Source organism: Eleutherodactylus coqui, chromosome 11, assembly GCF_035609145.1.
Source record: "Eleutherodactylus coqui strain aEleCoq1 chromosome 11, aEleCoq1.hap1, whole genome shotgun sequence".
Classification (NCBI taxonomy): Eukaryota; Metazoa; Chordata; class Amphibia; order Anura; family Eleutherodactylidae; genus Eleutherodactylus; species Eleutherodactylus coqui.
In genome coordinates, this window is record NC_089847.1 from 41,128,343 (window position 1) to 41,155,248 (window position 26,906).

Consider the following 26,906-nt stretch of genomic DNA (forward strand, 5'->3'; position numbering starts at 1 on the left):
TCAAATTAACCTTAATTTCACTGTCATGTGTGTTTTTACTTCCTGCTGTGACACTTATGAAGACGAGCATCTCTGTGCCTGTGATTTAATGTTTAGTGGAACAGAACCTGTACAAGTGAATGGCACAGCAATTACAACACTCTCCATCATAAAACCATTTGGAGAGGATACACTGAGCATGTAAAGAGTTCCCAGGATAATGACTCCTCTAGCCTTTACTCCCTCATCCACAAAAACCTTGGAGGCATGTTAATTACATGGAAGAACAGGGGAGTAGCTGCTGAGTGCTCTGTGTTAGACAATGCTTTATGAATATTTCATACATTTGAATACTAAAGAATGAATGCATAATCTCCTGATTAAAGGAATATTCCCAACTGGCAACAATTGTATTTGCAGACCCTCCACTGTAAAACATCGTACTTCTCTCTTGTAGCCACGTTAAATGTAATCATGTAATCTGCTGCTTTGTAAACTTCTTTCTATTGATCTCTTCGACTCTACGGTGCCCTCCATACATGCTGAAATACAGCGTTGTCTTCCTAAGAGTCTCCAGGAGACAAAAAATGTTCTATATGCATTAAAGCAATGACATCTAAAAACAATTAGTCACAGTGACACAAGTTAATTTAATTATGAAGCTTATGTCTCTGTACGTTGTTTCTGCTCTCGGTACATATACCAACCCATTGCGCCAGACCTTTTTCATGGGCAATATGCCAATTATGATACCCGCAATATCTTGAACCTATACAGTTGGGTCCAGAAGTATTCAGTCAGTGACACCATTTTCATAGCTCAACCTCTGTATGCCACCATAGTAGATCTGAAACAAAGCTATCAATATGTGATTGAAGTGTAGACCTTTAGCTTTAACAACCACCCACCTTAAATGTGTGGCTGACGGGTGCAGGGGGTGTATGGAGCAGGCTGGAGAGCTTGACCTGCTCCATACCCTGCGGGTGCCAGCTATTTGAAACAGCTGACACCCGCCTGCAATGGCCGCTTTGTTCGATGTCACAGTCAATGTTGACCACAGCAATTAGCTGGAAGGAGGGGTCACTCCGCAACACAAGTGTGGGTGCCGATGTGTTCACTTCAGCACCTAGTGAAGGATCTGAGGCCTGCCATATATTGCAGTTGGTTAAAGGGTTTTTTCGATCAACAACTGCATTGGTGGCAGTAGAGGGTTGCAGTATATATAAAAAAAAACAACTGTACTCCCCTCTCTGCTGTTGCTGCTCCCCTACTGCAACTCCAGTCTTCCAGTCGGTCTGTTTACTTTGGCTGAAGTGGTTACGTAGTTGTTTACCCACATGACCACATCTGCCAATAGGAGGTCCTGACACGGGACTTCATCAGTGAAGTCCCATAAACATGCTGGGCTTCTACATTAGAAGCCCACGTGACCAGTTTATGGGATATCACCAAACCAGAAGACCTGGTGATGTCACAGGTCAGATGCTGTGACACCTTCCACAGTGAGTATGTTGCTAAAATATATAGTATTTGGAGGCAGGGGTGTGTGAAAAACCATATAAAGGTTAGACAACATCTTTAAGCTCTACCTCGGGCAAGGTTCAATAGACTAACATTAACAATACACTATATTGCAAAACTGAAGTATTGCAGTATATTGTACAAGCAATCAAGTGATCACAAGTTCGTCCTCAATGAGGACTTTAAAAAAAAACTCTAAAAATAATGTAAATTAAATTTTTACAAATATTTAAAACATTTAAAGCTCAAAAACCCTTGGGGTGGCAGCGGCGGAGAGAGTGAGAGAGATCTCTCTTTTGCCCCCCCGAGCACGCTCGGACAAGAATGCAGTTACTCAAGAAGAGCGAGGCACGCTCATCTCTAATAATAACCCATAACATATCAAACGAAAAAAAAATTCCCAAGTTGTTCTTGGGTCAATGAAATGGAATATTCGTCGATGGCTAAATCAGTCATCAGACCCCAACCTGACTGAGCTTTGTACTTACTGAAGACAAAACTAGAAGACCCACAAACAAGCAGCAACTGAATGCAAAAAAGGCCTGCAAGCATCTCAAGAGAGGAAACCCAGCATTTGGTAGTGTCCAAGAATTCCAGACCTCAGGCAGTCATTGACCACAAAGGATTGCATCCAAATTATAAAAATAATTCTCATATTTATAATTGTTAGCCTGTCCAATTACAGAGTATACCACCTTCTTCTGCACAGTAGTTGCACCATATTTTTCAGTAAGGGTCACTATGTTGATGCATACGCAGCACTCTATATTAACACCCTTTACTTGTGAACTGCTTGGGGATCTGTCTAAATTACAGTAATTAATATGCCACAGTATGTGCCTATATTATTTAATATATGTATGAATAGTGTTAGATGCTTTTCAATTAATTACCGATTACTCATTATGCTATATGGCACCAACCTGTTCTGTCATACTGTACAGCCACTATCTCACTAATGTTGCTTACAATCTAAATTCCTCATCTCAGACTTGCATATTGTGGCAGTTTCATAGGAAACCAATTAACGTTAGCATGTTTAAGAGATGATTATGTCTAATTGAGTAAGTCTATAAAGATTGTTTAACACAGCAAAGACAAACTCCTATAAAAGTCAAGGCTAAATTAGTAGAGAGCCTAAAACCAGCACAAGTCCTAATAAGTTAAAGATGACTTGTATCCATTCACACTAATGTAAGTGAGTTCACAAAGCTGTTGAACATTTTTGGGCACATTGGTTTGCTGGGACTTGATATTTGACCAACTACTTGTTAGGAATGCATGATCTTCTTTTGTCAAAATGTGAACTATATCTTAAGTGACATATACAGATTAATGAGCGAAACTTAACTAGGGAGATGCTGACATATAGGCATCATGCTTTTTGGCAATATCATTATTATTATTACTGTGGTTGAAAAAATGACTTGTCCCTTAAGTTTAATTTTTCTCAGTCTACTCTGATCAAGCAAAAGAAAATAAAAAACTGCCTGGGCACTTTGTAATGAACTCTTCATCATGGGTGAAATTACTGCTTCCGTAGCTCACATAGTAGTGAGATTATTTAATATTATGAACTTCCCCCCACCCTTTTTGTTAATTCAAAATAAGAGGGCAGGCAGAAGCAGAGAGACTCACAAAGATGTGCTGCTGCAGCTAATAGTGAGTGATTTACTGTCTTATAGCTATTGGAATAACACTTACACTGCTCTGCACTGCTGTACACTGTCAGCTATGATGCTGTTAATTCTGTGTGTGCTACAGACATGGAGCAGAGTCAGCTCTTTATGTGCAGTGTATAGAAGATAACATAGCAGCTGATTCAGGCCTCTCTTCTCCATATAGGGAGCCCAATACTATGAATAAAGTATTATAGTTGGGGGCCCCGTTCCAGGTTTTGCATTGGTGCCCATGAGCTTCAAGTTACGCCTCTGCTTCAGACTACCCAATCCACTACAGTGCATTGGTAGTTTTAGACTGCTAATGCACTATACTTGCTCTCTGATTGCCCTAAACTGCGTTTGTGATCAGCACTGGCCAATCTGAGAGCAGTGCACAGTATGAAAACTGCTGCAGCCATCTTGGACAGCTAAAATAGGCCCCAAAACCAGCGAATCAGAGGGCTGGCAGAGAACAACTGCAGGTTATATACCCTCTACTGTCCTGGGACAGAGTTCCGTTCTGAAATTGGATGGTCGTTTTAAAATTCCAACAAGTTTGATTTTGACGCTAATTTCTTCACATATTCTATACAAGATAGCCGTTTACATTGTAAACGGTCACACTGCTTCAACATTATTCAGATTTTCATTAGCTGCTTATCTTTTTCGATTTCTTCCTGATATTGGTAGAGAAAAATGTACGGAGATCTCCACAGCCGGAATTTGTGTGCCACTATTATATAAAAGAGGCTCCTCTAATTGTATTATATCCATGATCACTTCTAATCTATCTTGAGTGGAAGCTTCTAAAGTAGAAAATTCCATTCAGATCCTCGCTTCTTTAAACACTTGACAAATTCATTTCGAAAGGGACATCAGGGTCCCAGTTGAGTTTGTCAGGTTGATTTAAAACCATTTTGTTCATAAAATACTCCTATAATTCTGCCTTGCCATAACAAGCCTTCTCAGCATCATTAAATTTTGAAATACTTGAACTGTTTTAAATATTTATGAGTCTTTTAAAATACTGGAGAGGAAAAATTCATCAAGATAAAGCAGCGTTTTTCACTCTAATTATACCAGATATATGTAACTCTCAGAATAATGACATTTATCTGACGCTTGGGAGTTTAGGGGAATGCATTGTACTCTTCACTGCAGTTCATTGGATATGTGAGTGTATTTCATTTGCTCTGCATGTAGCAAGAATTAGAATTGCATTGATGTACTGATAGAAACTGTATACCGGTGAAACTTGTTTTAGGCATGCAGATATTAGTATATGACATTCGTATGTAACATGTGACTCTAAAGTTACTAATATCTCTAATTGTAAAGGTCCTTTAAATATCGTTGCTTCCTACATACAGAGAACACTAAGGAGGTAATGAGCTAACAATGGCGGACCACTATGCAGTCATAGCGCCCTGATTGGCTACTGAGAGACTTTAATATTGAATGTCTCAGTGGAAACAAATAAAACAGAAGGATATATACTTGTTTAACAGTAATGATAACACTGGATAATAATGGCATTTAGACTGGAGCTACATGGATGATGGCACCTGCAGCAGCAGTTGTAACGCTACAGTGGGATGGCCTGTGACCCTCATAAGGGGGATGGGGTGGTAAAGTCGGACAGAAGTGTCCCATTGTGTCTCAACCACATCCCATACTGTCCTCTAACGCTAATCCTTTGAGCAGGACCATCTAATATACATGGGGGTGTGTCGACTCTCCTCATGTTAGATGTTGTGGGGAAAGAAAGGTTATACTATATTACAACACACTAGATCATTTTACTAGAGATACTCTTAATCCCCTCTCTTACTGAAAACTGGTTCATTCTTGATTGAGCCAAGTGTGTGTATGTGGACTGAGTAGCTGTCTAAGGTGTATAACTACTTTTAATGGTGTAATAAGGATATCTTTAAAGGGGATATCCCATCAGACAACCCTTATCAGAATACAGCACCCAGAGCGAACAGCTAATTACCCAGGTCCCACTCCCGACACCCATGGCAATAGTTGAATTTGCTGCGGAAAACTGTGGCCAGCAAGACATTTCCCCCACAGCGGAAATATAGCATTAAAAGACAACCAACTGGGTGAATGTAATATAGGGGCAGCTCAAATTCCGCTGGAACAATTCTGGCTAATTAGAAGGGTCCAAGTGGAGCCAACAAAGACTAATGGAAGAGGAAGTAGAGCTTAAAAAATAGATGGATCTGTTAGAGATGGCATAAGAACCACAACATTATTTGGTAAAATATGCCAATTGGCGCTATTGCCCTACAGCACTGGGCTCGTGGGTTTGAATCCGATTTGGGACAGCATCGGCCTGAAGTTTGTATATTCTAATCCCATTTCTATGGGTTTCCTCCCACACTCTAAAAACATACTGATCAATTAAATGTTTTCCTATCACATTTAACTTGTTGATGGCAATCTCCATAAATCAGTGGGGAATATGTTGGTGCTATATAAGAAACAGGAAATAAAAAGTAAAGGTAAAATTACCTGCTTAGATGTTAAAATAGTAGTATCGCCCTTAAATACCAAACGATCGTTAAAAACTTTGCAGGAACCAGCTCTTTTGGAATTTAGTATACTAGAACCACATTGAACAGTGTTCACCCATTAGTAGAGGAGAGTATACGAGGTGCTTCAATGAAGCAGGTGGCTGGCAATGGGAAATGTAGCAATCAAGACTTTTGAGAGAGAAAGTAAGTAAACTGGGTGATTGATGAACTCAAACGGGAGAGAATGTTATTTTCTACCTTGGGTTTTTTTCTCTGATGTTACAAAAGTTAAATATTTCATAACTATATTGTGCCATTATTATGTATATAAATATAACAATACAAATATATTTACACAAACATGTATTACATCTATATACATTGCAATGATTACATTAACACCAAAGGGGTAGTAACACACACAAACCCACATGCCCCGACTTCATTTGTGTTGGTCTATACTTAATAAGAACACCCCTTCAATATATATATATATGTGTGTGTGTGTGTGTGTGTGTGTGTGTGTGTGTATATATATATATATATATATATATATATATATATATATATATATATATATATATATACATACACACACATACATATAAAGTATGTGTGAGTATAAGCTGCAGGCAGCAGCCGGGTAATCTGCACGCTCTTTCATCAGCCCTGTTTTCAAATTTGAATATGAAAAGCACATAGCAGTCAGAGCGTCACCTTAATGGCATTTGGCAGTCATTTGATTTATTAGGTTTTAGAGTAATAAAATAATAAAAAAAGAAAACCTTTTAAATATTTCATCAAACTATGCTAATCGTGGTAATATTGCCAGCTGAAGGCTTGTACCTGTATGCATAACGACAGAAAAATGTGGTTGCCCTAGTAAAATTTCCATGAACCTAGTGAATAATGAAAGAACCGTATTGAAATATTCAGATTTGAGGGGTTTAGGTAACGTGTGTTAGGGTACAAGATGAAAGGAAATGTCTCATTTATAGGAGAGGAGAAGCCTGCACACATCAAATATTCAGTCAGCTTGACAGCTGTGAAAATTGTCGTTTTAAATGGGTACTCAGTCTTAGTCCATATAATAAAAACATTTCCAAATAAATAATCTCCAAGCCGCCTTCTATTGTAATAGTCTAAATCTGCAAACTGTCACAAGCGGGATTGTATATGAGGCAAGCGAGTTTGATTCGGAGCTGTTCATTTTTGTTAAATATCAACTCACTTTTAATTAAATTTCCTGTGTGGATGTTTCTTTTGCTGTAAAATATAACAGCAGGTTAGGAATGTTTACAGAGCAGTAATGCAAGTACACTTTACTTTAAAGGACTAGAAACTTCTGAACATCAATTCTACAGTTACCGTTATTACTGTAGGCTCTTGAGTGAGCTGCATGATATGGATGGATAGGCTTCTTTCACTTATAGGTATATGCACCTGTATATTTTGGGCTATAAGAAGTAGTGAAATGACTGACAAGTGAAAATAAGGGGAAAAAAAGATTTTCCTGGTGGTCTAGGGAAGTGGAGAGGTTAGTTTCTATTTCACTAGTGGTGCAGGGTAGTGGAAAGGACTCATACCTGGTCTCCAGTGAATTTCCCCGGTGGTCTATGGGTGTGGAAAGGTTAATGTTCTCTTCCCTGGTGATATAGGGTTTTGGGCTATAGTATAATGGAAGGATTCATACTTGGTCTCCAGTGGATTTTCCTGGTGGTCTAGAGAAGTGGGGAGATTGCTGCCCATTTCCCTGGTGGTGTAGGGTAGTGGAATGACTCATGCTTGGTTTCCTGTGGATTTCCCCAGTGTTCTAGAGATGTGGAGAGGTTAATGCCCTTTCTCTTGGTGGTGTAGGTTATTGGAAGGATTCATACCTGGTCTCCAGTGAATTTCCCTGGTGGTCTGGGGAATTACAGAGATTGATGCCTATTTCCCTGGTGGTGCAGGGTAGTCGACAGATGCATTCCTGGTCTCCAATGGTTTAATCCTCTCCTCAGGCTCCAACAACGTCTGCTATGTGTGTTGTTCCTCTCTATGATTGTAGTGTGTGTATCCTGCTTGTTGGCGCTGCTGGGCGCCTGAATTTAGACTCACAGATGTATATGCTTCTCACGGAAAAAAGTACCAAATTGTATATGAAGCAAACAACATGCTTACGTGTACAACAAGCCTGTGCACATGACATTACAGTACAGATCCATAATACAACACGGAGGCGCACATGGTTTATTTTGGTCATAGATTTATACACAATCTGTATAGGAACATGATTGTAACATGTCATATTATGGTGGTATTCTCCCCTGCAAGTATTATACAGAGTGTCTACAAGTTATATTCTGATTCTGGGCAAATACTAAAGCTTCATGTAGGCTACAAAGTGAATTTTGACAACCCTTCTAAGTGATGATGTGAACCAATGTTCATCTATTTTCTTATTATTTTATGATGTATGTACTATGCTCTGATCTCCTATGATCTGATCATTGACAGTAAATCTTAAAGTGAGTGTAACATGACATTTATGTAAATCATCATTTACAACTGCTGCTGAAAATGAAGCTTGCTTCTGAAACCCCTGCTGATCAGCTGTTATTACTGGGAGTAGCTGCATCCAGCTAAATAGCTCCTCTGTGGCAGCCAGAAAAGTTTACCAAGACTCCCTACACCACCGGGATCTCTACAAGGAGAACTAGTAACCCCGACCCCACAAGTCACGTCAAAGGCATCTCACCCAGCCAACTAGTAGCCTGCTCTATTGATAGAGTGCACTAACTCCGAAACAGGTATCTAGAGATGGTATATTTGGTTTAGTTGTGTTTCAAGGTTCTGTAAAGGGTCAGACATCAATTTACACAATAGATTACCAATAGGTACCACAAGAGAGACAGTTTTTCTTCCTTCTCCTACTTACACCAGCTGACGATCACTAATCGGCGATCGTTTTAGCGATAATCGGTGCTTGTAAAGGCCCATTTAGACACAACGATTATTGCTCAAAAGATGTTGCTCAAGCAACTTTTGAGCGACAATCGTTGTGTCATTTGCAGCCCAAGATGATCACTCAAGATGTGCGATCACCTTGCACTGCCAGCACAGGATGCAGAAGACAAGCGGGGCGTCCCCGCTTGTCTTCTGCATCCAGCTGTTCTCCGCTCCGAGCACCCAGCTGTTATACAGCCAAGCGCTTAGAGCGGAGGATGCAGAAGACAATCGGGGTGTCCCCGTTTGCCTCCTGCATCAAGCTGTTTTCTGCACGGAGCGCTCTGCTGTATAACAGCCAGACGCTCCGTGCAGAGGATGCAGAAGACAAGCGGGGTGTTCCCACTTGTCTTCTGCATCCAGATGTTTTCTGCACGGAGCGCCCGGGTGTTATACAGCTGAGTGCTCCGTGTCAGGTATGGAGAACAGAGCTGGACTGCTGTGTTCTTCATACCCAGCTGTCATCAGGGAGCGGGATACAGCTGAAACAATAGTATCAGCTGTATCACGCTGTGAATCCCTGATAAGGCTCATCGTTGTCTTTCAGCACGCTGAAAGACAGCGATGAGCGACGGCTTAACGAAAACTGCACGATGTAAGTGCAGTTAAACACAACGATTATCGCTCAAAAGACTGCTTTTGAGCGAATTTTGAGCAGTAATCGTTGTGTCTAAATGGGCCTTTTAATGTGCGCCCATCATGCGCTTTTCCCCAGCATTGCTAGCTGATTGTTAAATTCAAGCTAACCTAAAAATCGTCCTTCACTCTTATCAGCAGTTCTCTACGGGGAGTGCTGATAGCATTGTTTCCCCGTGGAGAACAAAGGATCTAAGCACAGATAATAGCCCTTGGGCTATTAACTACATTCAGGGAAGGATTCATTTGCACACTTGATTGAGTAGCTACTTAATACTTTATGCAAAATGATCGCTCAAAGCTGTCACTAAAACTGTTGTTTGAGCGATCATCTGCTGGTGTAAATGGGCCTTAAAGGAGAGCTCATTTACATACAGGGTGATCATTATTAAAATAGAAGTGTTCAAAGCTCTCTAGCGGAAACATGCTGCAGAACCCAATAAGAGCTGGTGTGTATGCTCAGTGGGTATGGAATTTAGATTTCTCAAAGAAAACGGTACCAAACCTTGCCACCAGGGGAATGTGTGGTACTGTTGAAGTGTAAGATGTAGGTGTACGTAAACCAGCCACTGTAGATTGGGACAGGATTATGTTTACTGCACAATGGCTCAGTGATTTGGCTTGTTAGAAAAACCTATAGATATGGTACAATGTGCGCTGCTTGTACGTGTTCAATTAATTTGTTACTACCCTGCTGATAATAAAGTTTAAAGAGAACCTGTCATCAGTTCTATGACTATTAAACCACCTACACCCATAAAACACTGAAGTAATGCATATTCCCAAAGTTACTTTGTTAGACATCCTTGTAAAATTCTACCTTTCAAAAAGAAGGTATTCACATTTCCCACACTGCATGCAAAGCCCCGGCAAGTGATCCGGTGGTTATTCAGACTGTCTCTGGGCTGGCTGAACCATCTCTGTTGGCCTGCATACCTCCTCTAATGCTGACCTTCAGTGCTCCTTTGACATGAGGAGTCCTCCATGTCATCAACGCAGCAGTCAAACCTTTGTACATGCGCTGGGAGCTGCGGGACTGATCCTTGCCCAGTTCATCTTTCCTTTTTGTGGCAGATTCAGTAATCTCAACTGCGCTTGCGCTGGTCCTGGAGCATCTAGCGCATGCAGGAGAGTTTGATCTGATGACCGTCTCCACATCACGGTGAGGGCAGCATTGGAAACAGTCTGGCCCACCTACCGGACCGTTCGCCGGGAATTTGCATGCAGTGTGGGAAATGTAAATACTTTCATTCTAAAGGTATGAGTTCACCAGAATGTCTAATAAAATAACTTTAGAAATGTGCATTATTTAGCAGTTTTATTGGTGTATGTGGTTTTATAGCCGCAGAACTGACGACAGATTCCCTTCAACCATCAAGGTGCGTTCAGGCAATGTGAGAGTTACAGCGCTGCATTCGTACTATACCAATCTGAATAACAGGTTGACAGAGTCCTTTCAACAGCAGCATTATATACTCCATACCATTCGACTAAAGCGCCAAATATTCCCCTGGTGGCAACATGTGGTACTATTTTACTTTTGGTCTTTGCAAAATCTAAACCCCATATCCTACTAAGTATAGACACACCAACTTTTATTGGCTTCTGCCTACTAGTTTTTTTGCTAATGACCTCTCAACAACTCTAGTTTAATTATGATCACCCTGTATTTTTTCCCAGAGAGCACTGCCTTGAAGGCTATATAGTCTCACTTGGCAGATTTGGTTGTGACTAAAAATCATTCAAATAGGGTTGTTGCAAGTACATGGAATTCTGCAAACCCCATTCAGATAAATGGGACAGTCGCAACGGACTGGCCATGTGCAACTTCACCCTAGGACTCCCTGCCCCAGTTGGATCTCTACAGGGAGAACAAGTAAACGTATCACTACATGGTAGGCATTTAAATGGATGGCCGCCTATGAGATGGGCTGGGTCCGTTACATGTGTGCCAGATATTAGTCGATGCTGTGGCTCATGAAGGGGGACGGTCCAAGCATTTCTTTTTTTTTTTTTTCCAAAGTTTTTGAAATTCCACTTAACTCAGCTTCATTTCTAAAGTATCTTTTCTCCATGGGAGAATTTATTTTAACAGTATTTTGCTCCTTGCTCAAGGTCCTCGGTTATTTACATTTTCAGTGTGGATTTTTGAAAGGTATTTGGCAGTCCTCTGATCATTACACACCAGGAAAGGCTGCTGTGTTTAAAACTAGAAACCCACAAAAAAGTAGCCTTGACAGCAGATCCATTTGCTCTGTAATTTTTCTAGCTTCTTGTGTAATCTGATATTCACTGCAAATAAATGATCATACGCTCAGATTCAGCCATACCATCTCTATATTACCTCGGGCTCAGGACAGCAGCGAGGAAGGAATTGTAAGTTCCATCCACATGATATGCTTGAGCTGAATATAAAACATTCATGAAATTCTCCAGAAATTCTATATATTAGGATGCTTTTTAAGACAATATTCATAAGTCTCAAGATTTGCTTTGGCATTAAGAGTTAACAAGAAGATGATTCATGTATAAATATATTGAATGATGAATTAATGCAATTTGGATGTTAGGAGAAAATCAAACTACTTCCATGTGAGCTGCCATAAATCAGATCTGTTCCATTTCACAAGTTCATTCTTGCCAGATTTTGTGCAGTTTTCTGCAGTTTTTTGCATTTCTCTAGAACAGTTGGCATTGAGAAAACTTTTCCACGTATTATCAAAAAATCTGTCAATACCTGAGCTGGCCTTATCATGTCTTATCTATACAGAAATTTAAGTGTTAAAGTGTTCTGCGACCCTACAAAATTAATTCTGTCCTGACACAGGAAAGTTGGGGGGGGGGGGGGGGTAGGACGAGGGGGGTATTAACTGCAGCTGTTCTCTGCCACCTCTCTGATCTGGGTCCTGTTTTCGGGTGTGCAAGTTGACTGATGCAGTTTTCAGACCATCTAATCCCCACAGTGTACTGGTAGTGTTAGACTACTAATGCACTATACCTACACTATGGTTGGCCAGAGCTGCTTATGTGATCAGCACTGGCCAATTAGAGAGCAGTGCACAGTGTGCATTAGGTAGTCAGAAAATTGCTGTAGCCATCTTGGATGGCTGAAAACAGGGCCTGAAACCAGCCATAATGGGGCGGAAGGGGGGAGCAGTAAAGAACAACTGTCCAAAAACCGGAGGGTCGCTTTAAAGCATGCCTGCGTTTTTTCAAAACTTTTTCAAAACCAGCCCAGTGCCCGTTGATTTGCTGCTATTTGCACCCGTTTGAGTTCTCTCAGCAACAAAATTAGATGGAAATCAGCTACGTGTGAACACAACCTACACATTTAACCCCTTGAGTGGCGGGTTTCCTACCACCCTGTCGTGCCCACCAGGGCAGGTTTTTTAAAATGGTCTAATCATTGAATTTCAACTAGTTTTGCAGTTGCGTCTCAAGAGCCATAACGTTTTCATTTTTCCATTGACATGGCCATATGAGGGCTTGTTTTTTGCGGGACAAGTTGTGATTTTTTAAACAGGAGGGAGGAAAAAAAGAAATGGGGAAAAAAGAAAAAAAGGGGCCATGTCATGAAGGGGTTAAATAATGTATTAACTTCCTTCTCTGGGTCATTACGACGCATGGATACCACATGTGTGATTGTATTATTGATTTTTTACAAAGTAAAGGGAGACTAAGTGTTTTTATAATGTTTTTTAAAATAATTTTTAAACTTTTTTTTTTTTTTGTCCCTTTAGGGGACTTCCACAGGGGCCCATCAGGACCCCCTGATCACATTCCGGGGGTCTGATGGTGACAGCCCTTTACATGCTGCAGTGACAGCCCTTTACATGCTGCAGTCACATAGACTGCAGCATGTAAAGGGTTAACACAGCAGAGATCGGAGGTTTTCTCTGATCTCTGCTGTAAGAGCTGGTACTTAGCTGTCCTCTGATAGCCAAGCACCAAGCTCTCCCTGCCACAGAGACCATCAGCTTGCTTCTGACAAGCCGATGGTCTCTATGGCAACCTGTAAACAAAGCAGGACATTGCCGATATGCCGGCAATATCTTCTGCTGGTTTTTCAAAGCCCTTGCTTTGTTCTCTGTGGGTCTGTGCAGGCAGAGCACACTGTCACAGCTTGTGGCATTGTGCTCTGCAGCTCCCATAGTGATACATAGCCCGGAAATCTTCCGGGCTTTATCGCTATGGGCAGTGGAGCTCGTCCCGGAAAATTTCCGGGCGTGCCACTCAAGGGGTTAAGGCACCTTCACATGGGCTGTATCCGCTGCAGGGGAAAATCCACACATAAATAGTGTGGATTTTGCCATGGTTTTAATTGCGGAAATGCTGCGGAGACTTTCATGCCTCTTGGGGTACTTTTACAAAGGGGAATAGTCGCTTGAGTGATTGTTCAAAAGAGCAACTTCAGGCAATTGTCATCCCATGTCAACAATGGACCCAACAGGGCAAGTGATTAAGAATCGCTCACTTGTCGGAGTCACTTGGCTCTGAGCTCACCCTAAAACCAAGCCTGTTTACACCTAATGGAGGCGAGCAGCTGGAGGAGATCTCCGGTGCGCTCCACTTCCATTCAGTGAGCGATTATGGTTCCTATATAATTGTTGGGATGGCTGTTGGGCACATAGGTGCCCGATAGTTGTTTCATATTAAAGTACCCTTAGTTGATATTGGTTTTCAGTGAGTACCGAGCTTCTGAACAATTCCAGCTATTGCTATATCCTGGGAAGCTGGTGACTGCAGAAAGAGGCTTTTTCCTTTAACAAGTTTATAATCTTTTCAAAGTCTATAAATTTATGGAAAAATGACAGAATCGGCTCGGATTCAAGAAGTGTAGCTAAAAATAATGTGAAACAAACATAGGTAGAAGCCAATGTCCCTTCAGTCAGTTGCAGATATCTTGGTGTCGGGATGATATTTTTCTCTTCTCCCTTCTATTCTCTTATTAGTTCTCACAGAGAATCCGCATTGAGATCACATCCTTGAGTCTGGAAGTCAATTCAGAAGTAGCACAGAATGAAACCATAAGAAGATTATTTGTGGAATATAAATTGTGCAATCTGCCAGCTGAGGAGACCCCAGTTTCCCTCCCAAAACCCACTGATGGGAAGAAGATCCACTACAATTACACAAGCGGTAATTTATTCTGGATGCACTTGAAGCAGATTGTCACATGTGTTAACTGTACTGGGAACTGCCATATACGAAATTATGTTAACAAGGGATAGAAGCACCAGCCTGTAGTGGCTAGTGTGGAAACCTGAATGCTTCAAGATGTTTTCTGTATATGAATGGTAAAACAGTATAACTGTGTGAATACTATAATGAATAGTTAAAACTTGAAGAATATGTCATATATTAATGATACATTTCCTTTAAAATAGTCCACTTTTAAACGGTTCATCCAGGATCAGGAAAATATGGCCGAGATGTCTTTCAAAAACAGCACCACACCTGTCTACAGGTTGTGTGTGGTACTGCAACTCAGTCCCATTCACTTCAGCTGCAAGACCCAAAATGGCCCATGGACAGGGGTGGTGCTGTTTTTGGAAGAAAGTATCTATGTTTTTGTAGTCCTGGAGAACCGCTTTCATGAATGATCATTTTTGTGTAAGTGTATCATGTGTAAATCATTTTGTTGTAAACCCCCACAGTGATTCACCTGGATAAGGCAAGTAATCAAACAAATCGAGACGGGATAAGAACTGCACTACAGGATCCTAACTCCAGCAATGCAAGGTATAGACCTTTTGTACTAACCGCTATGTACAGATGTAGCAACGTTTAACTTGACATATAATGTGTTAAATAAACTGTGGCACAGAACTTTTTGTTGTCTGTTCAGTAGCTTTTCAATGGACTTTGTTGTGTTAACCCTTTCCAATCCACTGTCTGACATCCAAAGACATTATGATTTAAGGCTGTACAGCTCCGATGTTTGAAGATGCCCGTCGGGGTTCTCTTACTGTATATTGCCAGCCTCTCTGCTGTCGGAGTCTATCCAACATGTCACTTCATGCCGTTGTATAACAGCAGAAGAAGAGTAAGCCCCCTAGGAAAATCAGGATACAAATTGGATTGGAAAGGGTTAAAGGGGTAATCCGGCAATGGGACTTTTTATTTGGTTTTCATCCATCCACTGGATGGGCAACAACTCCTAGATCGGTGGGGGTCCAACCGCTGGAGACCTCCACTGATCCCAAGAATGGGGAACCAGTGTCTTCCCTATGTTACAGTTGAAGTTTCAGTTTCGCATTTGAGTAGTGCAGTGGGGAATGAAGCCGCTGATCGCACCTGCCTAGCAGCGGCTCTATTCCTCTCTATGGCGCAGGCAGATAGCTGAGCGCTGTGCTTGGCTCTCTGTTAGCCCCATTGATATGAATTATACCGTGCCACTCCATTCATTTCAGTGTGGCAGATAAAGATAGTCGGGCACAGCGCTCAGCCTTTTCTGTCTGGCCCTTTGAAATGAATGAAACGGCATCAACGCTCACATCCTTAGCGCCATGATGCCAGGAGTACAGAATGCTGACCCTGCAACCTCTGACTGGCTGCTGGTGATAGCGCTAGATCCCTGCGGCAGAGGGACAGGTAAGTGTAGCTCTTTTGTTATTTTAGCACAGTTACAGCTATTGGGGAAATGTGCGGTAAGCTGAAAACCCCTTTAAACTTCGCTACAACTTTATATTACTTAAAGGGTAACTCTAATAATGCTGCTTCTGCTAAAACGTTTAGGGGCCAGTTCACACGGGCATAAGCGCATTTCAACAGTTGCAAGTGCTGCAGAACAAGTTGGCGCTATACAAATAAAGATTATAATATTTACGCAACAGAAAATCACTTCCACGTATTTCACCCTTGTTTTTTTTGTGCTCATATACACTGTATATCACATTGATTTATTGCATAAACATGCAGAGAATACACAGGTTTCCTGGTTATTACATGAGGATTTACACACACCCATTGATTTCAATTGACTTCTACAGCGCGTAATACACACTAACATAGAACATGCCACGTATGGTTTCACGTGATTGCACATCATTTGGAAAAATATGCTCATGTGAACGAACACTTTGAAATCACTGCGTATTATCCGTGCGCATGTAATACTTTGTGCAAATAAGGCTCCGTGACACACGCATTTACAGAAACTCAGCGTTTTTCAACGCTGCATTTACTGCAGACTCCGCCCAGTTTCAGCAGCGCTGGCATGCGTTATGCCAGCTTTCTGTCAGCACAGCTGAAAATGCAGCCAAGGCTGCTTAAAAAAAGAAAAAAAATCAATACTCACCTAGCATGTGAAGCTGCTTTTCCTAGCGCCGCTCTCAAGACCTTGTAAAGCCAGCAAATTGCTGTGATTGGCTGAGTCAGCTGAGTGACAGCTGGCTGAGCCAATCAGAGCCAGCGCTGAATGTGTCCATTCACAGCCAATCAATGAATGAATGGCTGTGATTGGACACATCCAGTGCTGGCTCTGATTGGCTCAGCCGGCTGTCACTCAGCCAATCAGAGCAATCTCCCGCTGGAGGCAGGGATTTAGAATCTCCGTTACCAGCGAAAGTTCCCCTGAAGGGTAACAAGTCCCGAGAGCACCGCTGGGGACAGCAACATCACCTGCAAGGTAAGTATTGATTTTTTAAATTTTTTTGACTCAGGTAGTGTAGCTAGGGCATTTAGCACTGCCAAAAGCGCGGTACCAAGTTGTGCCAAATTTTTAGCAGCGCTGAAACCGCTGCTCATTCATTTTAATGGGCAACGCAGGGCTGAAAACGGCCAAAAATAGAAATGCAATGCTGTCAAATCGCAGCGTTTTCAGCCTTGTGTAAGCAGCCCCATTGAAATAAATGGGAGTGTTGTACAGCGATTAGCGCTGTGCTGAAAAAGCAGCACTAAACGCTGTACAAAATGCCTGTGTGAGGGAGGCTTTAGGGTGAATCTACACATAGCGGATACAGATCTGGTTTGCGGACATTTTCCATGGAGATAAACAAGTTTGATGCCAATTCTCAGATCCGCAGCACGCTCATTATGTTGCAGATTTGTCGTACATTTTTGTTGCAGATTTCACCACATTCAGTGTAGCAAAGATGAAATTAACACTTAGCATATACAGTACAATCCGCCAGTAAATCGGCATGTAACGCATGTGGACTTACCCTGAATCTCCAGGAAGGGGTTGAGCAGAGAGTGTCAATAGTCCAAGGCAACAGTATCAAGCTGTCCCTCCGCCTGCTCAGGCTCCTTCCAGGAGATCTAAAATTCAAGTGGCAGCAGGCATAATATATCACGAGGAAAATGATGAATTACATGGTTCATATTGGAATCAAGGACCAATATGTGTAATGTATGCAAATTTGGAGTGTTTTTCCAAAATGAGTCAAGTCCATTTTCACAGATCTCGTGCCTTGTGGTATAGTACGAATCCCTTAGCTTCTGTTTACAAGAAGATTTTTAACAAAATAAGTTATTTTCTGCTGTATGACAACTTTTTAAATTCTTTTATGTATTTTAGGTGTCCATTATATTTTCAATCTTTTTTAGATTTTTTTCTTAATACAATTCCTCAAATGATGAATGCTCCAGAGAGTACCTAGGGTTATCGAGGATTAGGAAAAAGGGTCTGCTTTTTTTTCTTCTAGAAATAGCACCACCTTTGACCAAGAGCTGTGTCTGCTACTGCAGCATATTCCTCTTAAAAGTGCTACTAAACTTTTGAAGAGCGAGTATCACTCTTCTCAAGTAATTGCTTACTGGTCCGAGCAGGCTCGACGGGGGGTAGCGAGGGGGAGAGTGAGTGAGATCTCTCTCTACCCCCCGAGCCTGCTCGGACCAGTAAGCAGATACTTGAGAAGAGCAATGCTTGCTCAAGTAACTGCTTTATCCGAGCGTGCTCGCTCATCTCTAGTCAGAGGTTTTCATCAGTGAAGGTCCTGGTGCTGAAACCCTCACCAATCACTAAAACAAATGGGCAGAAGCGCTCATGTGAGTGCTGTGGCTTTGTAGTCATCAGCAATTGGTGGACAGACTCCATAGGCCCCTCAGAGTCCATACAAGTCAGAAACAGCTGAACGGGCACAATTTTCAGACCAATTGGTAGAGGTCCCAGCACCTGGTCCCCACTGATCAAAACTTCTGACATAGCACTGTGACATGTCAACGGTTTTTAAAAGTTTAGTTAGAATCCTTTTACACTGGCCGATTGTTAGACGCCAAAGGGCCCGACGATACTCCCAGCGATCATCACTCCTGTGCTTTTACCCCTATTCAAAGTAAACCGGCAGTCGTTCATAGACGAACAACTGCATCTTGATTTTTATGTCTTTGTGAATCTGAACAATTATCGTTCCATGTAAAAGGGCCCTTACGCTTTAAGTGAATAGGACTGCAGTGCAAGACAAGCCCATGGACAAGGGGGCGCTCTTCCTGAAAAGAGAAAAGACTAATTTTATATATATATAATACTATTTGATTTCTTAAAATCCTGGACAACCCCTTTGATCTTTCCATCCATCCAATTTTGCTGGCTAGTTGTCATATTGGCCTGGACCTGGGTAATGTTACTTATGCAACTACTACTAACGCCACTACTAATTACCTTTGATCAATGACTATTTCACCGTGAACTGTGTATGTAATAATACTGTTTGTTGGCCCTGTAAGGGAAGAAAGATTTATCCAAATGTGACAGAAATTAGAACGTTTTCTCAGAGTTTTTTGTTAACGTTTTTTTTTTGTTGCTTTACTCAGAAGAAGCCAAGATCCACTTTTAATATAATCAAATGAGGTTTATTCAGAACCTTAAACCAGTTATCTTTACAAGCAGATCATAGTTTGATCTGTGCTGCCAAGAAACATCAAAATCCGCCATGTCTTGCATTCTGATCCCAGAGCCAGCCCAAAATGGAGTTTGACTGTTACACAAACCGCAAATTCAAAGCATCTTGTGCATTGCCCTGCAATTAAGTATTTTAAAGGAGGAATAAAGCTTGGCCACGAAGTCTGGATGTTGAAATACAGCTTAAAGAACACATACATCTTTCTCAGTCTTAAAAGCCCTTCTTAAATTTCATAAGCTACCAAGGGTGTGTGTTTTCCACATTTTACAGAGGAAGCAGCATTTTACTGTGGTTAGTTTTGATCCAGAGTCAGGTCATAGAAGGGTTTGTGGGACAGATTCTCTATTAATCACTTTGTCAAAAAAATAAATAACACTTTTTTTTTCTTCTTTACATTTCGGGACTGTAATAACCCCTTCATTGGGTAAAATAGTATATGTTAGGTAAACTATATAGAATGTTGTTCAACAGCATTTGTAAGCTTACTCAGATCACTGCTATGTTAGCATTTAGAGGTTTTTGTGTATTTATTTATAGCTGTTATGTTGTTGTAACACAAATTGTAAAGTTTGTCAGTAAAAAGGGGCCCAAAAAGTGGGGGACCCTTAAAGTGGCTCTCTGGATTTGGGACAAAATTCTGCCATGGGACAAGAGGAGGTTTGATTACTCACAGTTGTTTTTTTCTGCCATCGCTTTGATCCATCAGTCCCGAGTCTCGGTTTTGACTGTTCATAGTGCCTGCAGCAATTTTCGAACTAGTTAAAGGGGTTCTGACACGAATAAAGTTTTTATGCTTTAGCAGCCATTGTTCCCTGGTCTGCCTAATGGAGACGGGTAACCCACGATTATTGGCTTGTTAAAGCATAAAAACCTTATGCTTACCTTTTTCTTCTGTTGTTGTTGTGCAGCGGGGGTCATCTCCCAGCAGGCTTTCTTCTTCCTCCGATGAGCCAGGACAGGCTGCCCCCCTCCGGGATTGCGCACATGCGCAGAAGACAGGTGCTCTCTGACAGGAGTCAGGACAGGCCACCTCTCCACTGCGCACGCGCAGAACTTGGAGTTCAGCCAGGACGGACGGGCCGCCCACAGCAAGCACTGCTTGTGACGTGGCGCCCGTCCGTTCACCTCGGAAGTGGCTGACGGATGGAGCAGAGCAGGAAGTGGTCATTTTGACCGCTCCAGCTCTGCTTCAAGAAGCTGCACAAGAAGCTGCCCGATGGAGGGGACATGCCTGATGATCGGTCCTGGCCAGGCAAGGCAAGTAAAAAAAATTTTTTTTTCATGTCAGAACCCCTTTCATGCAGACTGTGAACTGCTCTCTGATTGTCCGGTGTTGATCATGTGATCCACTTTGATTAATCAAGAAGCAGATATAGAGAATTAGTAGTCTAATACAACTAATGCACTGTGGGGACTAGATAGTCTGAAGATTGCCTCTGCCATCTCTGGCAGCTGAAAATAGGATATGAAACCAGCAAAATGGAAGGACGCCAGAGATGGTCCCGGGACAGAATTTTTTTCCGAGACCAGAGGGGCAATTTAAGCTTTAGGCCTTAGTCAGACGGGCGTTTTTTCGCGCGATTTGCGGATCGCATGACGGATGCGCATCCGCAAATCGCATGACCGGTGCCCGAAAATCGCCCGAAAATCTGCTCCTAGCCACGTTTCATTAGAAACGGGCCGGAGCTGTCCAGTGCATTGCATTCAATGGAGAGGCAATACAGCCCGCTCCATTGAAAGCAATGCGCTGCGGGCGAGTGTGGGATGAATTGTCGGGAAGGGCTTAAATATATAAGCCCTTCCCTGCAATTCATCCAGAAAAGTGTTAAAATAAAGAATATATATATACTTACCTGCTCCCGGCAGCCGGAGTTCCGCGCGGCCGGCCTGCAGTGGGCGTGAAGGGGGTGTGAGTCAGACCTGCCCCCTGATTGGCTGAGCCAATCAGGGGACAGGTCTGACTCACACCCCCTTCACACCCACTGCAGTACGGCCGCACGGAACTCCGGCTGCCGGGAGCAGGTAAGTATATATATATTCTTTATTTTAACACTTTTCTGGATGAATTGCAGGGAAGGGCTTATATATTTAAGCCCTTCCCGACAATTCATCCTGCGCTCGCCGGCAGCCCATTGCTTTCAATGGAGGCGGCTGTATTGCCGGCTCCATTGAATTCAATGGGCAAACATCGTTCTTCTCTGCCACAGCTGTTACAGCTGTGGCAGAGAAGAATGATTTGTCTTCTATATGTTCTCAATGGGGTCGGCGCTGCTGCCGCCGGCCCCATTGAGCGCATATAGAGAAGAGAACAGGAATCGCAGATCGCAGATAGGTGCGATCTGCGATTTCTGTTCTATAATTTATCGGACGAGCGTATAAAAAGCGCTCATGTGTCCGATACCATTGCAAAGCAATGGTTTTATAAAATCGCCGGACGCATGCGCAAATCGCGGCAAAAAACGCCCGTCTGACTAAGGCCTTACTAGGAAAATGTCCAATTTGAGGAAAAATGGTAGAACCATTATCGGGATTTTTCGAGGACTTAAAATAACGAAAATCCAACAAACAGAAGACATGGTAAAATTTAAATAAATAAGCCTTACTCGACTGCTTACTGGCTGCACTAATCCAGCACAGGAACCCAAGGTCCCCACTGCTGTGATCCTAAGAGAAGCTGCAACATGCTGTTCGCTGGGCACATGATTGCTCAGCCAATCACAGGCTTCAACTGTGATAATGAAATGAATGACACGTTATCGCTCCAGTGTGTTATTGGCTGAGCAGTCACTTTCGTAATGAATGGCATGTGACCACTGCAGCTTCCTCCAGGAGCGGAGCAGCAGGCACTTGGACTCCTGTGCTAGACCAGGCAGTCAGTAAAGAGGTGATTATGGCTTATTTTTTACATTTTACCACATATCCTGCCCATTAAATTTTTCTTCAGGGCCTCTGAAGTGGCTATGCTAAGAAATAACCCCTATTCATATGCCCTATTAGGACATAGTAATGTCACAGAGAGAGAGAGCTGCTGCTCAGAACGGAGGGGCGCTTTGTAATAGTGGCTCCCATTCTAGGAACTTTGAACGGTCCTTGTGTTACTGGACCATTTATCTGAAAAGATTCCCATTCGTCTGTTAAATGCATCAGGAGGCTTACCTATTTTGTGTCAAAAGATATCTAATAATAGTAAAAGCAAGAAGTTACAGTTGAGTTGTAAAAAAAAATGTAAAAATTGTAAGAAAGAAAATGAGTTGTTTCAAGCAAAAATGGGTGGAAGATAATGAGGCAATCATAAGTAACCTTTCCACCAACTAAGAGGTTTTCAGGAATTTCTAAAACATTGGGTCAATTTTTTTGTACTTTTGTGGCTTCCAGCAGTATTTACAGTCCTCCCAGCTTCTCTATTGCTGCCCTAAAAAGCCCACAAAGCAATGATTTTTGGCAGAGAACTAGACAGACATATTCAATATCTCACTGCATGGCAACACAAATCGCCAACCTCCTCGTGACTTCTATTCCTTTGTATATTGCGATTCACTTCTAATGTTGCACATTTCTCACTACATCAAAATAACCTATTTCCAGTAAATATACCTGATTGGTTGGACTGTTGCAATTAAAAAAAAAAAAAAAAATATTCTGCTTTTGCTAAGGTACTTTTATAAAATGTAATTAGCTTTATTGTCTAGACTTATGATTCTTGTTTTCTATCTGTCAGCATTAAATTTACGGTGGTCAGTGACCCACCCGAAGATGAACAGGACCTGGAGTGTGACGACATTGGCTTTAGCATTGTCAACTTGAGAGATATGTTACAGATGGGTCAGGATATCATCAACAGAGACCTTGAAAGTAGGTGTCTTCTGCATGTCTCCACCTGCACATCCCGGGGTTATATCATCATGATATAGAAAAGTAATCAAGTTTTAATGCAGGCAAAATCCAAGTGAAGCTAACTAGCTGTGATGCAATAGTAACCAGAGCCTAAGACATGTGGAAGTAATTTGCTTTCCACTTGAAGATAAAAATGCTTTAATGTTTTCCTAAGCTTCTCTTCCCAACTTTCTCGTCAGTTTAAGTTTAATCTTCTGCTGGCTTCTGAAATTGAGTTTGACAACCTGTGCGCTCAATTTCGGCATATTTCTTTCCCAAACGATTATGGAGCTGTATAGCAACGCTGTAGTTCAACAGGTTAAACAGAGTTAACAAGCAAATGCTTATTTCTGTAGGTCGAAGCTTACTTGCTTCTAAACTGCCTCACGTGGAGCAGTCACCAAGATCACCTATAAATCTTTAAAATATGGAAGTCACTCCATGTCAGTAAATATTAAATTCTGGATGAGTTTCTAAAATGCTAAGTCCTACTGTCAAATTCTAGATTTTCACATAATGTTGATGATATAATAGACGCAGAGAAAGTTGGTTTTTTCCTGCTAAAGATCTCTGCATTGCGCCATTCTTCTTTGATTACTCCAGGAAAAATCTGAAGAAATTGACCATTAAGCGTTATCCGTTCCCATTTTTAATAGGGTGTGTCCCTGCACGTACTGATTACTGGAGAGTAGTCGTAATGCCTAAGTTGTCAATTTATTCATACACTTCCAGGAGAAATAAAAGAGGAATGGTGCAATGCAGACATCTAAGAAAAGACGCCACGGCAGTCTTATGTCATATTAAGGAGGTAGAGCCAGGTTATAAAATTAGCCCTTATCCACAGGATAGGGAATAACTTTGTGATTGGTGGGGGTCCAATGGCTGCAAACCACACTGATCCTAAGAACGGAGTGTGATCTGTCCCCGAGTGAATGAAGCGGAGGTCACGCAGGTGTGCCGATAGTCTATTCACTTTACTGACAGCATCAAAGATTGCCGAAGAGCTTGAACGCTGTAATCTCTGTTGCTATCATTGAAGTGAATGGGGCGGCAGTGCGCCTGCGTGACCTGAACTCCTTTGTACTTGAGGACCGACCAGACCACTGTTTTTGGGATTCCTGTGGGTCTTATTGGTCGGAGCTCCATCAATCATAAAATTACCCTCTATCCTGTGGATAGGGAATATGTTTATAACTTGGTACAACCTCTTTAAGTACATCCTAAATTACAAATTACAATCCAGTAGTGAGAACACACAGCAATCAATCTCAGAAGGCTTATTAAAGAGGTAAATTAGCATATGAAATATGTCTCGTCTTCCACCAAACATGCCCTTCCCCTTGCACTTTGAGAGGAATGATTATTGGTTGGAGATTAAATAGTTCTATGTGATGAGAAATTCCATAGATTAACACCTTAACATTCGCTTAGTTAAGGGATAGCTGACTTTTCAGATGGCTTTCTGAATTTGTGTGTACATCAGACATAACACTACATTTGACCAGTATAAGACTTGTAGCCTGAACTTTTCCCCTTTGCAGGCTTCATCTCTAATTCTTAGATTTCCCTGAACTAGTGGTAGAAACTAGCTACTTTGATGTCTTCCTGAGAAAGTAGAAAAGATTCTGCTCCTTTATCACTATCCCTCATAGAGAAGCAACAGCAGCATTGATGTCATTTTAAAGAACTACTGAGCAGTGTAGATGTGATTTTTTTAGTAACTGTAAGACAGTAAATTTACTATCATCTGCTATTCCTCTTCTGCCTCCCCATAGACTTCTATGGGCATCATGTAATCTGATCCCTCAGGGAGCTATTAGTCTGTCGTATCTACTAAGACATAGTTTAGCAGTTTTCTCTTTAAAAGTGAGTGATTGGCTTAGGAGGGAAGAAACCTGATAAGTGGAGAAGGAAGCATTTTTTCTGACAATATTAGGGCTTAGTCACACGGGCGCATCGGCACCCGTGTTACTGCCGGAAGAAGACGGCCGCACTTCAGGACGGACGTCTCTCTGCAGCGCCAGAAGAAAGAACATGTGACCGGCTTAATTGCCGGTCATGTGTTCTTTCTTCAGCGCTGCGGGGAGTTGTCTGTCCTGAAGTGCGGCCATCTTCTTCCTGCAGGAAGGGCTCAGTCACACGGGCGCATCGGCGCCCGTGTGACTAAGCCCTTACAAAGTGTCTTATGTTCCTCTGTACTATTGATTTATGCAACGTTTGTTGAAGCAACAGCTATCAATTAACCAAAATGTTTAGAGTTCATGCATAGGTCACTATGATCTATCTATTTATCTATCTATCTATCTATCTACCTATCTATCTGTCACATATCTATCTATCTATCTATCTATCTATCACATATCTATCTATCTATCTATCTATCTCATATCTATCTATCTCATATCTATCTATCTATCTATCTATCTATCTATCTATCTATCTATCTATCTATCTATCTCATATCTATCTATCTCATATCTATCTATCTCACTCATATCTATCTGTCTCTCTCTCATATCCATCCATCCATCCATCCATCCATTATAAATTGCTGTTTTGCCATACATTAATTAGAATTTCTTGCTGCTTCAGGACATGGATATATTGCCTATTGTCTTGATTGGTAGCCAGTATCAGAAGAGACATAGCGAGCAACCACGATGGAATCTTTTTTTATTGAGTGTCTTTTGCCAAAGGCAAGGAGCACTTTTCATGCTCTCCCAACCCATCTGTCTTTCATATCTACACAATAAACACGCGTACGTCACATGGCTTATTTTGAAAGTGTTCCATGATGGAATCCACAACAGCCAGTCTAGGAACACATGCCAAGCGAGGAGGGTTTACCTTATACAAGCCACTTTATTATTATTGATAATTGGCGTAATCATTGATAATGCATGTTTGGATGACACAATGGTTTAGTATGATGGTCTATTATAGATAACTGGCCTCATGTGCCTTAAGAGGAAAAAGCCTCCGGCGAGATTGTGGTTTTGTTAACTATATATATTTTTTTTCTCTTTCCTGATCCAGTTTATGATTCAGTGTCTGGAGAGAATATAATTGGTAAGATGACCGTGACGGTGGAAGCTGCAGAGGCGCTTCGCTCATTGATGCAGGATTAAAAAGACAGGGCTATGTGTGGAAAAGGGATTGCAGAACTTTGTTGCTTCCTTCAGATTTGTTCCAGTTTTGATCCTAAAAACCAGCTTTTAATATGTTGATAATAAAGTGAATTTAATAGAGAAATCCAGGCCACATATCGCTTACCCTAACCCACGTTTTTCACTTTAATAATCACATTCTTGTTGTTTTCAATCAAGCGCAAAGTCACATAAATATTTAACAGTTTCTAAAAGAGGTTCTCTGCATGAAATACTTGGCAAATGGTTATATTGCAGGAATGTGTGCTAAAACGCTAACATTTGGTGTTATGTAGAAAATTATACAATCACAATTTTCACCCTAGTTTATCTGGCAGAACCGTATAAGATTGGACCAGCTGCAAAATACACAAAACATCCTGGGATTCCTTTGTCTATATGTGTTGGTATATGGTGTCGCTTTGATATGATTGTATAATGATGTATGTACAGAATGTTTTATAGATTTAAATTTATCGTTTTTTTTGCTTTACTTGCATATGTAAGAGGATTAATATATATACATTTTCTATTAATTACATGCTGAGTTAATGTTTTTTTTTTTACAATTAACTGCAACATGAATGAATTACATTCGGGCAGAAACCTACAGATGGATCAGGTAGGAAATAGTTCACAGTAAATTATACCTCTTTAGAAAACTCATTAGGCCTTGTTTATATGGATATAGATGACTGCAAATCTATAAACATTCGGCTGGGCTGTAAATTTGCATCC

General features: G+C 41.5%; 1 protein-coding gene across 3 annotated transcripts in view; it reads left to right on the plus strand.

The window, feature by feature from the left end:
- Positions 1–26,693, plus strand: part of RPGRIP1L (RPGRIP1 like) — a 133,149-nt gene extending 106,456 nt beyond the window's left edge. For all 3 annotated transcript variants that reach the window (XM_066583914.1, XM_066583915.1, XM_066583916.1), the window contains 4 exons: positions 14,257–14,443; positions 14,962–15,046; positions 22,868–23,001; positions 26,059–26,693. In XM_066583914.1, the coding sequence (XP_066440011.1) occupies positions 14,257–14,443; positions 14,962–15,046; positions 22,868–23,001; positions 26,059–26,150 (498 nt within the window). In that variant the 3' untranslated portion in view covers positions 26,151–26,693. The remainder of the gene's footprint in view (positions 1–14,256; positions 14,444–14,961; positions 15,047–22,867; positions 23,002–26,058) is intronic.
- Positions 26,694–26,906: the final 213 nt, after the last annotated feature.